Below are 13,192 nucleotides of genomic sequence, written 5' to 3' on the forward strand. Positions count from 1 at the left end.
ATATTTTACTATTAAAGGTTAATCTTACACCACCTTTGAGATGTCGGGTTTCTTTTGCAAAAACCTGTTTAATGTTTGAACCTGTTGTCATGTTTCTGATTTTCTAAGCATCAAGTGTCTGTATATTCTTCACAGCGCGAGTCCCACATGGTTCATATTACATGTGCAAGGGTCCTTGTAATCTTATAAATATAAGAGGTAGTTGTTACAATTCTCAAACAATCCAACGTTCCGAAATCTATGAGGTCGGATTGGGTAAGACCAATAACAACTCTTTTTGTCCATTGGTCCATTCCTAATTGATAAGGAGTTTAACTTTTTATATGTAAACTAATAAATTATGATTATGAATAATTATGATTTGTGCTAGTTTAATAGTAAATTGTTAGGCTTTATTTAATAATGATTTTAAATTTAGATTTAAATTGAACATATCTTGGATTTTGTTGGATGAAATAGGTTTTATATTGAAGCTTTTTCATAAAAAAAACTTTATAGTAGTAATAAATAAAGTTGGAAAAAAAATTAGATGATTTTTTTTTATATATATATATTTTTTTTATATATATATGATGTTATCCATGTAGTACCGACACATTTGATCAAAGGCGTGGTTTTGGCACTGGCAAGACACCAACACATGTGATTACATTGAATTATTTTATTTAAAAAAAATTGATGTTAGACTTGTTCGTGTCTTCTGTGTTGTGTGTCTTGTATCTGTGTCCGTGTTTTTGCTTCATAGCATGATATTAATTTAAAAAGTTCCATTTTACACAATTGAGAGGAGGAGTCGTCTGTTTATTATTGAGAGAGATAATTCTCTACAATAGTTATTGGATCTCTTGCGCGTCTTTTAAGGAGTTGCAACACTGCGCATTTGCTATAACACATCGCACTTACACACATATCACATACAATTAGATACAACTTTATTACTTTCACAAAATGAGATTAGAAAATATTCAAGTTGATCGTGGATTTACAAAATCAGATTAAGGGATACAAGATCCTTGCACTTCAACATACACTGAAGTCCTTGATTTGTAAGATTTTGCAAGGCAAACTTACTTCTCTTTCAGTTTTTAGTAGATAAAATTGTGTATACAATTCTTCATAAATCCAAGAGTTTACCTTGTCATCACAAATATAAAAAAAACATGAGATATATCAGAAGGTATACTTTCCTGTAAGCTTCATCTATAAAAGTAAACAAGATTGATATTGTGAATTAATCCCATCTAAGGGCTAAACAACTTTGAAATAAATATTTGAGTTGTAGTGTCTACCTAGACATTTCATAGAGATTCAAACTCTAAAGTGATTTCAACTCCACGTCAGTTAACTTGACGAACCTAGATGTGAAATTACAAAATATTTATATGTTAGGAATCCAAAATTGATAAAAAAGCACAACGTTATTGAAAGAATGAGAATATGATAGAAGAGTTTTGTCCAAGGGTTCCCTTCTACCCTACGACTCTATTCATTCAGTGTTTACATATCTAAACTTTAAGTGGTAAGAGCTTGATCTTGTAATCTCGAGCGATGAAGTTCAAATTCCCATGAAGATGATTGTAAAATGATTGATAGTGTCATTTTAATTAATAAAAGTACTATCTTAGAGAAAAAAAATAACTAGATGTTAATGTCTTGTAATTAATAACTCTATTCATTCAATGTTTACATATCTAAACTTTGTTAGTGTCTGTCCATCTCTAATTGTGTCCTATAAAATAAAGAGAGAGAAAAAAAACTAAGTAATGATATCTACAACCTCAGTTTGGTTATGAAAAGCTAAGGATTGATTTTCAACTTTAACTCAAACCAGGGGCGTAGCCCTTCATATGGGAGGGGTAGCCTTGGCTACCCCAAAAAAAGTATTATTCTTGAATTAATCGGTATATATTTATATCCGGCTACCCTAAATAATAAACATTGAGCTACCTCAAATAAGTTTAGTTGCAAAAATTAGCATAAATAATAAAGTAAAAAACTACTACAAGATTGATAGATTTATTTGTATTGGTTTGATATTTTCGGTCTCAATAACAACAATAAAGAAACCTTTTTCAACAACAAAAATTACCAAGACAATAGTCGTAGACAAATTAAACAGACAATGAGTTTCTTGCAAATAACATATTTATTTACATTTAAAAAGTCATTATTAATCTATTATTAAACAGACAATTATTGATGAAATTGGGTTCTTCAAATGCATTTTGCCCAATGTTTTAAAATAGCGAATTTTATGTTAAGTTTTTAAGATTTGTTAATTTTAGTCCTTAATTTTTTGTTAGAGATTAAATTCAAGACTAAAAACACTTTTTTTTTGTAAAATTTTAAAAAACTAAGACAAAAATTGAATAATTTTTTTAAGACTAAACCTAAAAAATTATAATTTATGGGACTAAAAATATATTTTATCCTTAAATTTAATATGTTTGTTTTCAAAAAAAAATTCTTCTTTATAGTTAGCCCCTGCATAAATTTTTTGCGAGCTTCGCCGCTGACTCAAACATTGCACATTACGAAAATGGCTTCAATTTCTGTATCCAATATTTGTTGACAGATGTTCTCCAAACTTTGAAGAGAATCAAAACGCTAAAAATGAATGTTTAAGGGAAAAGTACAAAATGCATGTCCCTTATAAACTGATACTTCTCACTTCAAACTGATACATAGTGGAATCGAACATTGCATCCCTTTTTCATATAAATTTTATTTATATTTGATATTTGATTTGTTTGAATCAACTTTGTGGTTCAAATTTACGAAAGGTAGTTTTGATTTTTTTTATCAAATTGTTGAACATTCTTCCATGTTTGATATTTTTTAATCATCAGAAATTGTGGAGAAATACTTGATTGGAGACAACCTCAAATAAAAAATATTTAGATACATTCACGTGAATGATAAAATTTAAAAGAAAATAATTTAGTCACTCACTTAATATCATTTATCTTTTAAATTTTATCAATCATGTGTGTCCAAATAAATTTTATTTGGGTTTGTGCCTATGGAAGACTTGCTCGATGTTGTGTTGTCTATTGTAACCTTCAACTTAAATTATACGTATTAGCGTAACAAAAAAATAGACAGACATAAAGTATTACTCTAAACGCTAATGTGTGTGTGTGCATATTTGTGAGGTTGAAGAAACGGAATAAATGGACTGGTTCAAAAAAAAAATGGAAGAAAAAAACAAATTGAAATATAATATTAAAAAATTAAAAAAAGGTTGTCAACATGAGTTGAAGAGAGATGCTTGTGAAATAAATTGCCGAGAAGTAATTTTTTGAAGTAGCATTCAACAACTTTTGGTCAAAGCTCATTCCATGCAATTTTATGCATTTTATTGATATTGTGTTTGGCCTAGATTCTTCTTAAAAATGTAGAGAAGCTGGAAAAAAGTCGGGTCAAACGGTACCCTAATATTTTATGTAACATAAATAACACAAATTCCTAAAAGTTAATTTTATTATATATGTGTTAATATTTTTACTAAATCCAATTAATTTTATCTGTATGTGCATCTATAAATTTACGAGTATTTATAATATGGTATATTTTATTATATTTGTGTGTATTTATTAAGATATTCATCCTATTCCAATCCGTGATAAATTTTATTTGCGGATATCATACATGTAATTTTTTTATCTTCTTGAATATGTCTAATCCAGGAAACGCCGGGTAAATACACTAGTATATATATATATAGTAAGGTTTTTTATGTTACGTGTCGTTTTATGTTTATTCTCAATATTTTATTTTTTAATTTTTAATTTTTTAAATCAGTTTTTAAATCTTGCATAAATATCTCAACAAACATTTTATCTTAGTTTTCAATCCTATCCATTAAATATTTCATTTAATTTTTTTATTTAATTTTTGGTTGAATTAATTGATGTCTAATTTAATTTTAACATAATGTATTTCAATAAATATAATAATTTTTTGTAAGCTTTTGAACTCTCAAATTTGTTAATATTTTTAAAATGATTTTATTATCTTTTAATTTTCAATTTTTTTTTATCAACATTCAATTTTTTTTTTGAATTTTAAATTTCATATTTATTGGTTTTAAAATATTATACCGTTTGATTCACATACTTTGAGAACAAACGAAAACATGATTTGGATCTTTTTAGTTCTCCATCTTTAGTAAAGACCATTTCAATTAAAGTCAGGATCCGTTGACATCAGGTGTGTAAGTCAAAAGATTTACACCAAATCTCATCAATTCAATTTGACGGATCTTATGGTTAAAACATTTCACAAATAAACAACACCTGATCTATTTTTAATGAATTCCACACGAGTGTTACCATTCTTTCATGAAAGTGTTGCCGCTATCACGCAATCAACAACACTCCCCCTTTCTCATATGAAGCACGACACTTTGGGAGAAGGATGAGAAATTGTCCATATTCCAAATTTACAAACTTATTGATAACTATATCACATGATTCTTTTCCGCTATAAAGGTTTTGATGAAGCAGCAGCGCCATCATCTCATGTCATTATTAGGTGCAATGTATCAATGATTACAATTGGGTTTACTGAGTGGTCAATTCTCCATGAGTGAGTTGCGATAATGATTTCAATGTGTTGCGATCATGATTCACAAAATTGCACCATGGTTTTTAATTAATTCTTGAAACATTTGAGGTTTAACCATAAATTGTTATAATTCACAAAAACATGAACCAATAATTACATGGTGGCATTGTAACAGAGACAGCTAGTTTGCCGAAGAATTGGATGCAATTACATATGTCAACGTCAGACACTTGACACATTTTTTATCAGATGTGTTGGTCTAGATAGGTTATTACACATTTTTTATCAGATGTGTTGGTCTTGATAGGTTATTACATTACATAAGTATCCTCCTTAAATATTTCAATCCTATCCTATCCATTAAATAGTTTCAATCCTATCCATTAAATATTTCATTTAATTTTTTAATTAATTTTTGGTTGAATTAATTAATGTCTAATTTAATTTTAACATAATGTATTTAAATAAATATAATAATTTTTTATAAGCTTTTGAACTCTCAAATTTGTTAATATTTTTAAAATGATTTTATTATCTTTTAATTTTCAATTTTTTTTTTATCAACATTCAATTTTTTTTTGAATTTTAAATTTCATATTTATTGATTTTACCGTTTGATTCACATACTTTGAGAACAAACGAAAACATGATTTGGATCTTTTTAATTCTCCATCTTTAGTAAAGACCATTTCAATTAGAGTCAGGATCCGTTGACACCAGGTGTGTAAGTCAAAAGATTTACACCAAATCTCATCAATTCAATTTGACGGATCTTATGGTTAAAACATTTCACAAATAAACAACACCTGATCTATTTTTAATAAATTCCACACGAGTGTTACCGTTCTTTCCTGAAAGTGCTGCCGCTATCACGCAATCAACAACACACTCCTCCTTTCTCATATGAAGCACAACACTTTGGGAGTAGGATGAGAAATTGTGCATATTCCAAATTTACAAACTTATTGATAACTATGTCACATGATTCTTTTCCACTATATAGGTTTTGATGAAGCAGCACCGCCATCATCTCATGTCATTATTAGGTGCAACGTATTAATGATTACAATTTGGTTTACTGAGTGGTCAATTCTCCATGAGTGAGTTGCAATAATGATTTCAATGTGTTGCGATCAAGATTCACAAAATTGCACCATGGTTTTAAATTAATTCTTGAAACATTTGAGGTTTAACCATAAATTGTTATAATTCACAATAACATGAACCAATAATTATTTTAAATTGAGACTAGTGACAGGAGAATGAACCAGGTCGAAATCGAAAAAAGAGAAAATAAAAAATAGCATGCTTTCTCTTATTGTTGACCACATGATCTATTTTTGCTGGGATATTTTCAGCCTTTGGATTAAATAGTTAGAACGGTTTAGATTTGGTGTAAGTCTGACTTACACCTGGTGTACTCATAAAGTATTTGTTGCAAATCAAAATTAACCAAGTCAGTCTTAAAATTAAGAAGTGCAATCATACATAAAAACATTATCAGTCAAAACTTGGCTAAAAAAAAAAAAAAACATTATCCATAGGCAAAAGGACCCATCGCTTGACTATTATGACATCCTTGCGTCTTCAAAATATTGATCACACAATTCCATTTCCATAGCTTTGCACCCTGCTGATATTAAAGAATTCAAATATGCATATAGAAACTAAAATTGAGAAACTTGAATCAAAAGCAATGTAAAGGCAACATAAACTTTGTTTAAGATTTTCAGAAGAAAAAAAAAAACTCACTCTATACTATCTTCAAACAATGCACGTTGCAAAGACAATGATACACATAGAGAGCTAGAATGAATTCCTGTGCGAATCGAACTGAAGGAGTCTCCTCCTCCATAACTCTAGTCAGGATAGTAAGCAACCCCTCTCTCCCAGCCCGCTGCTGTTTAGAAATTGATATTGAAGATTTAAAATATGCACAGAAACTATAATTGCGAAACTTGAATCAAAAGCATTGCTAAAGGCCTCATAAACTTTGGTAACATTTGCAAAAAAAACTTGCCTGAGTTTCTTGGTAAGGTAGGTTGTGGGTAGAAGTTAAAGATGGTCTAACCCTTGAAGTTTGAGCCCTCACATAGCCGTACCGATAATAAGGACCAGGCCCACGGGGATAACGTCTAAAGAGCAGGTCCAGTAGATTGAGTTTGAGCATGAATTCAACCAAAGAATGCTCTTCGTGTATGCTCTCTAGCAAACAAAAATAAGAAAGAATGAAATCATAAATCACTATAGGACGACATCAAGATGCTAAAATAATAATGAACAAAATGGGCTCTCCCAAGTCTAGAAACTATCCCAAACAAAAACATAATATCCTATGTGCATCAACACTATAGAGCTTGCATCTTAATAAAAACAATAAAGAAAACAAAATTGCATCTTCACATGGTTCTAAAGTCAAAATCTAAATCCTGAAAGATAGATGTAGTACATGGTTAACTTAAATTAATTCAACCAAGTGCAGAAAATACAGTGTATTAATAATTCAACATGGACAACGTTGAACAAACTTAGACAAAGACAACAAAGTAAGACAATCTAGAATAAAAAACATCCATACAATTGGTTGATATTAAAAAGTGATGATTCGAGTTACCTATTTGCATTTGAGATTTGATGAAGATTGGGGAGACACTCGGTTCCTGGCATCGTTCCTCCAATTTCCAACAGCACAACTAGTATGAAAGAACAAAAATATTTACAAATTAAAATTGATGATGCTGATCAGAATAATAACAACAAAAATAACCGGTTGTTTAATGATGTTAGAGAATCAACTAAAATCTCTCAAATACATGAACTATGAGGAAAGCTCACTGCATCCTCCAAAATAAAAAGAAAATCTGCAAGTTATTATCTACTCGGCAAGGAAATGGAATTAACAGAGATAAAGTGCTAATGTATCACATGGAATGAAGGGACAAGAGATACATTCTTAGATTTGTGCTATAGTGTCTAACAGTCAACACAAAGTCACCACATTGTATCTAGATCAAAAATCACACAGGAATTTAAATGATTACAAACGGATGAAGTTGGAGTTTACAAGATAAATCACCCTCAAGAGGGATGATTCGTTCTCAGCCTTTGAAAACAAAAGAAGCATGCACAAACACAACGACTATTCGAAACTTCAATCCCAACTTAACAATAGACGACAGACAATTAGTGTCTCGGGTTTAACTCCATCACAACACACTTAATGCCAATTCATTACACTCGAAGTCTGTTTTAATTTCTTCAAATTCAGCGCGAACTTAACCTTAACTTATGTGTTCTACATCTGTACCCTCTACAAGTTTCATGCTTGAGGACAACTACAAATTTTATCTTTTACTATTTTATTTGAATGGATTCAATGACAGAGTGAATAGCCATTATGACATACCTCAACACCGTCAACAACAGCAATATGATGAACAGTTGATTCAGTATGATGAACAGTTGATTCATCTTCATTTTCCATATCTTCTTCTGTCACATACCCTTCATCTTCACTTTCCATATCTTCTTCTGTCACATACCCTTCATCTTCACTTTCCATATCTTCTGTCAAATCTGACCCAGAATTTTTAGAATCTTCATTTCCCATATCTCCTGTCTCATCTGGCACATAATTTTCAAAAGAAGCAACTGCATCTCCAAAGTATGGACGAATGCCCATGACTAGTCCAAACATCTTCAAAACCTTCTCATCATTCCAGTATCTGCATGGAATGAATCGCTTCAGAAATTATTTACCAATTTACACCACAACAATTTATGGTGGAAATAGGAAATGCCAAAACAATAAAATAGAATTAAAAAATTGTGTTTGAACCTCATCATTACTTCAGGACCACCATTCTCTATCTCATCTAAAATAAGTTTCAAACATTGATCTTTGTTCAAGTGTGCCGTTCTACGTTTACGCTGGCCTTCAAGTGACGGATCGGTATAAATTTCCACCATGGAAGACATTGATGGGTCCTGTGATAGACAGCACATGCATTTTAATCTAACAACCAGCAGAAGTGTTACAAACATAACGAAGAAATTTTAAAAATACCTGCATCAAAGCCCAAATCAGGCGCCTGACCATGGTTTTAAAATCAAGATTCTTTCCGATCTGTAGCATGGTTGAAGCATACTTCGGATCACGAGAATTTGAGAGATCATCCTGTGGTGCTTCATGCAAAGTTTCCTGAAGCTGTTCAGCCAGTTTCCTGATATTTGGATCCTATGACACATTGACATTTTAAGACGCCGTGATGAAATACTAATATTATATACATTAGTAATTTAGAGTGTACATCCAATAAATGACATTCCCTAGTGAGTGAAAAATGAAAAGAGGAAGACTTGGGTCAACCATATGATGGTTCAAAAGTCATCAAATGCTTGCTTCACTTAACTTAAACTATCAATAAATCTCAGTTGTATACATGCCTTAAAAGATAGCAGCCATAAGCCCATAAGAACAATACTATCTGCAAAATCTTATCCAAGTTGGCAGGAACTACAAAAGGCTTACTCCACTATCATGGTATGTAAAGCTTTGAAGAAAACAGTATACAATCTTAATGAACACTTTTTGCCAACAGTGAAGACATTAGACATCTGAAAAACATTCAGAATTTGTCTTCATAAAACCTATTCCTAGAAGTATTGTCTGATCATTGGCTGCAAAATTGCAAATGAATCAAATCTGATGCCTGACCAGGACAAAAACAAAAGCACATACTCATGTAGTCCAAGCAAACAGGCTCAACAAAATTAACAATTCACACAGTTTGATTATCAATAAATACAGCACACACCACACATGCAAATAACACAAGAACGGAGAGAAGAGCTTACATTGAGCAGGGCTGAGAAATCAAAATGTCCAGGAGTAGCTGTCCAGGAGTATTATCCATGTAAGTAAAAATCACATAATGAGGATACTTATGTAATGTAAAAACCTATCTATACCAACACATCTGATGAAAGTTGTGTCAAGTGTCCGGCGTTGACTCATGTGATTACATTCAATTATGTCATTTTGTTTTTTTTTATGTTTAAATAATTATTGGTGTTGCTAAAAAAAAGGGTTAATATATGATTACCCCCTAGATTATTATTCGTGGTTTCTGGTTTACTTGCAAAAAAAAAAAAAAAATTAGATTCCAACATAGAAGATTTTGAGTTTGGACTTTCATGACATCAAATTTAAAGTACTTTCGCCCCTCGCCCCTCGGTAATTTGAGCGAATTTCGGTTTACCCCTAGCATACAATCGAATTGTACAGAGCCTAGACCAGAAACCGCTGGTATTATATTTTAACAAGTGTTATTTGAACAACCATTTGATTGACAACTTATGGTACAACCATAAGTTGAAAAATAATGTGAGTATGAGAGAAAGTTGTCACAAAATGGATGTTCAAACAATTTTGTCACCATGTAGCCTTTCCTCGTGGTGTGGTGCGACGAGATCTTTCTCTACACCACCGTAATATATGTTCAAACTTATTGGTGTTGCTCCAAAAAAAAAAGGTTAATATATGTTTATCCCCCTAGATTATCCGGGGTTTCTGGTTTACCCTTCCAAAAAAAAAAATATATATATATAGAGGTAGGATCCGTTGACACCAGGTGTAAGTATGAAGACTTACAACAAATCTAACGACTCATACTATTTCAATAATAAATGAAAAGAAAACACATTAAGAAGTTATGAGATATCCTTGATTTGTTATTAATTATTGTCTATCAAAATTTAAAGTACTTTCGCCCCTCGTGATTTGAGCGAATTTCGGTTTACCCCTAGCATAGGGCTAAACCAGAAACCGCTGATATTACAGGTAAACATGTATTAACCAAGAAAAAATCCAAACAATTTTGTCACCATGTAGCCTTCTATGAAGCACGGAAGAACACACCGACACAGCTAATAATTTGAAAAAATTATATACTTCAGTGTAACACGAAGAGTGTCCGTGCTTCATAGGTAGCCTTTCCTGGTGACGAGATCTTTCTCCACACCACCGTAACCGGATCTCCCGAGTTACCGTCTTCTAAACCCCTTTTGGGTCAAGTTACTGTCTTCCACCTTGTGTTGGGTGATTGTTGTGGTGATGGTTTGTTAAGCCTTACCCCTTTTCAGGCTCAATCTGGTAATTGTTCTGGTTGTTTAGATCAGACTACGAGTTTTTGAAGCATAGGTAATAAAAGCAAAACATCAAACTAGTCTAGTATGGATACAAACACAGACACGACACTAACACGCCGACACCACTAATAGTTTAAAAAAATCACATAACTCAGTGTAATTAAATGTGTCAGTATCCTGTCGGACGCTCTAACACGCCTAATCCGAGAAGTGTCGGTGCTTCATTAGATCAAACAGCGAACGCTGAAGCAATAGTAAAAAATTGATAACAAAAACAAAATAACGATATCATCGATTATAGAGATGCATACCAGCAGGAAGAAAATCGTTTTGCAAATTGGGAGCCATGATGGAAGAAATCTAGATAGCTGGGAAGAAAACACGAATAAAGAAATTCTAGGTTATACGATAAATTTACAGATTCAAATTAGATTGTAACGAAATTAAACGAAAGAGGAATTAAAACAAGAGTTAAGAAGTTGAAACCTGAATCTCAACAGAGCGATAATGAACAATTTTGTTGTGATTTTGGTTTATAGAGACGGTGAAAACAAAAACTTGTGAGGGTTGGAAAAAAAAGTCCCCACAGTCTTTTATAATGAAAATCAAAATATTAATACGTGGCCCCACTAATTCCCATCCCATCCACGTCTTCCTCGCTCTTTAGTTTTAAAACTCTAAGGCTCTGTTTGGTAAGGCCACACAGTTAGCTTATAGCTTATAAGCTTGTTCGACAAAAAAACTCTGTTTGGTAATGGTTTTTCACCACGAGCTTATAGCTTATTTTACGAGTTTATAAGCTATTTTTTAGATGCTATTCCAAGTAGCGTTTGAGCTTATAGCTTATAGCTTATTGTTTTTTCTTCCACTTTTGCCCTTACTGTTTTATCTAAAATCCCCTTTTACCCTTTATAATTTATTATAATATAACTAATAGACATAATTACCTTATAAACATCCATAGCCTTACCTTATAATTACTCGTTTTGATCTATTGCATTCTCTTATATTCTCGGTGCAACTGCAATATAGCTCCAGTGCAATATATATATTTTTTTTCATACATAAAATGACCATTGCCTTCGGTTTAAATAAATATTTTTTTATGAATTAAGTTTTTTTTTTTTTCATAAAAAGGACACATTTAATTTTTTTTGGTTACGTTTAACTTCTTTTTGTTAGGCTTAAATTGTTTTTATGAAGGGTGTTAGGCTTAAGCTATTTTTCATATATCATTTCACGTCTACATTTTTTTACGTCTAAATCATTTAAAACCCTAGTTAAAATAATCATATTTTAATACTTTTTCAAGGCTTAAATTCACTAAACTATTTATACTTTATTGACATGCTTATTTTATTTTTTAAAGAGATATACTTTTTTTTGTTTTGTCCAAATCTTTTACTCTTTATATTTTTTTTCTGAGTAGATACTTTTTATATTTTTCCAATGATAATGCATAAAAAATATATTAAATTAATAAATTATAAACACTTAAATATTAATTAATATAAATATTACTATGAAATAAGAATGTCCTTTTATGTCATTTTACATTTATAAGTTAGTTGAACCATTAATTTTACCAAACACTTCAACTAGCTTATCAGCTATAAGTCATCAGCTAGCTTATAAGCTATCCGCTATTTTTACCAAAAAGATTCTAAGGCTATGTTTGGTTTGGAGAAGAAAGTTAAAGGAAAGAAAGTGTAAGGATAGATAGTAGAAGGAAAGAAAGGTAGAAGAAAGTGAGATGATTTGTTTAGTTGTTTGGTATGAAAGACTTTGAATAGACTGTGAGAGGAAAGAAAGATATGTATATTTGCAAAATTACATTTATAACCTTAAAAGGTTTTAGCTGAATGTGTTAATTTCAAATTAATTATGCTATCTACACATTTAAATATATTTTATTAATATTTTTTAATTTACATAACATTTGTTAAAAATTTTGTTAATGACCTTTTTGTTCAAAACATCATGCCAAGAGAGAAAAAAAATTGGAGCATGATCCTAAAGCATAGCTTATCAGACCATTGCCTTGGTTCAACATAGTAGTAATATTTATAATACAGCAAGGGTATTTTTGACATTTTTCCAAAAAGTGAATGCTTCTTCAATGTTTCTGTCCAAAATAGGGAGGAAAGATTTTGAGCATGGGTCCCACCTCAAACTTTCTTTCCTCTACTTTTTGAAGTGCTTCCAAACTATGGAAAGCCAACCTTTCCACAAACTTTCTTTCCTTCTTCAATCTTTCCTTTATATTTCTCTGGATCCAAACGCAACCTAAAGACATTGGGTCACTCATAGACAGCATCCACAATGGGAGAGTCTTAAACATTTAAGACCTGATACCTAATAGGTACCTCCACCCCCATTGTGGGAAAAAATTGAGGGTTTGAAAAGATGGAAGGTCTAAATTATGACCTCATTCTTAAATTGGCCCACATCACTTTTTTATTAAAATAATAAT

The 13,192-nt window shown here is 31.2% G+C and overlaps 1 protein-coding gene across 3 annotated transcripts; it reads right to left on the bottom strand.

Annotated features, from left to right (window-relative positions):
* Positions 1-5,906: 5,906 nt before the first annotated feature.
* Positions 5,907-11,329, bottom strand: LOC25483568 (uncharacterized). Of its 3 annotated transcripts, none has more exons than XM_039826849.1 (10): positions 11,206-11,329; positions 11,031-11,087; positions 9,427-9,464; positions 8,636-8,806; positions 8,408-8,556; positions 7,976-8,294; positions 7,184-7,262; positions 6,590-6,774; positions 6,322-6,466; positions 5,907-6,199 (listed from the first exon to the last, which is right to left on the bottom strand). In XM_039826849.1, the coding sequence occupies exons 2-9, from the start codon at positions 11,065-11,067 to the stop codon at positions 6,323-6,325; spliced, it is 1,122 nt and encodes a 373-aa protein (XP_039682783.1). In that variant the 5' UTR covers positions 11,068-11,087; positions 11,206-11,329; the 3' UTR covers positions 5,907-6,199; position 6,322. The 3 variants fall into 3 exon arrangements, with proteins under 3 accessions (XP_039682783.1, XP_039682777.1, XP_039682779.1); XM_039826843.1 differs by having other exon boundaries at positions 6,322-6,469; XM_039826845.1 differs by having other exon boundaries at positions 5,907-6,202; positions 6,322-6,469.
* Between the last annotated feature and the right edge of the window lie 1,863 nt (positions 11,330-13,192).

The sequence above is a fragment of the Medicago truncatula genome, chromosome 1 (genome assembly GCF_003473485.1).
Source record: "Medicago truncatula cultivar Jemalong A17 chromosome 1, MtrunA17r5.0-ANR, whole genome shotgun sequence".
In the NCBI taxonomy this organism is placed as follows: Eukaryota; Viridiplantae; Streptophyta; class Magnoliopsida; order Fabales; family Fabaceae; genus Medicago; species Medicago truncatula.

Coding starts and splice junctions, on each gene's coding strand:
- LOC25483568 (XM_039826843.1), bottom strand. CDS start 11,067: ATGGCTCCCAATTTGCAAAACGATTTTCTTCCTGCTG. Junction 9,465..11,030: donor AAACGATTTTCTTCCTGCTG/GTATGCATCTCT, acceptor ACTCCTGGACAG/CTACTCCTGGACATTTTGAT. Junction 8,807..9,426: donor ATTTCTCAGCCCTGCTCAAT/GTAAGCTCTTCT, acceptor AATGTGTCATAG/GATCCAAATATCAGGAAACT.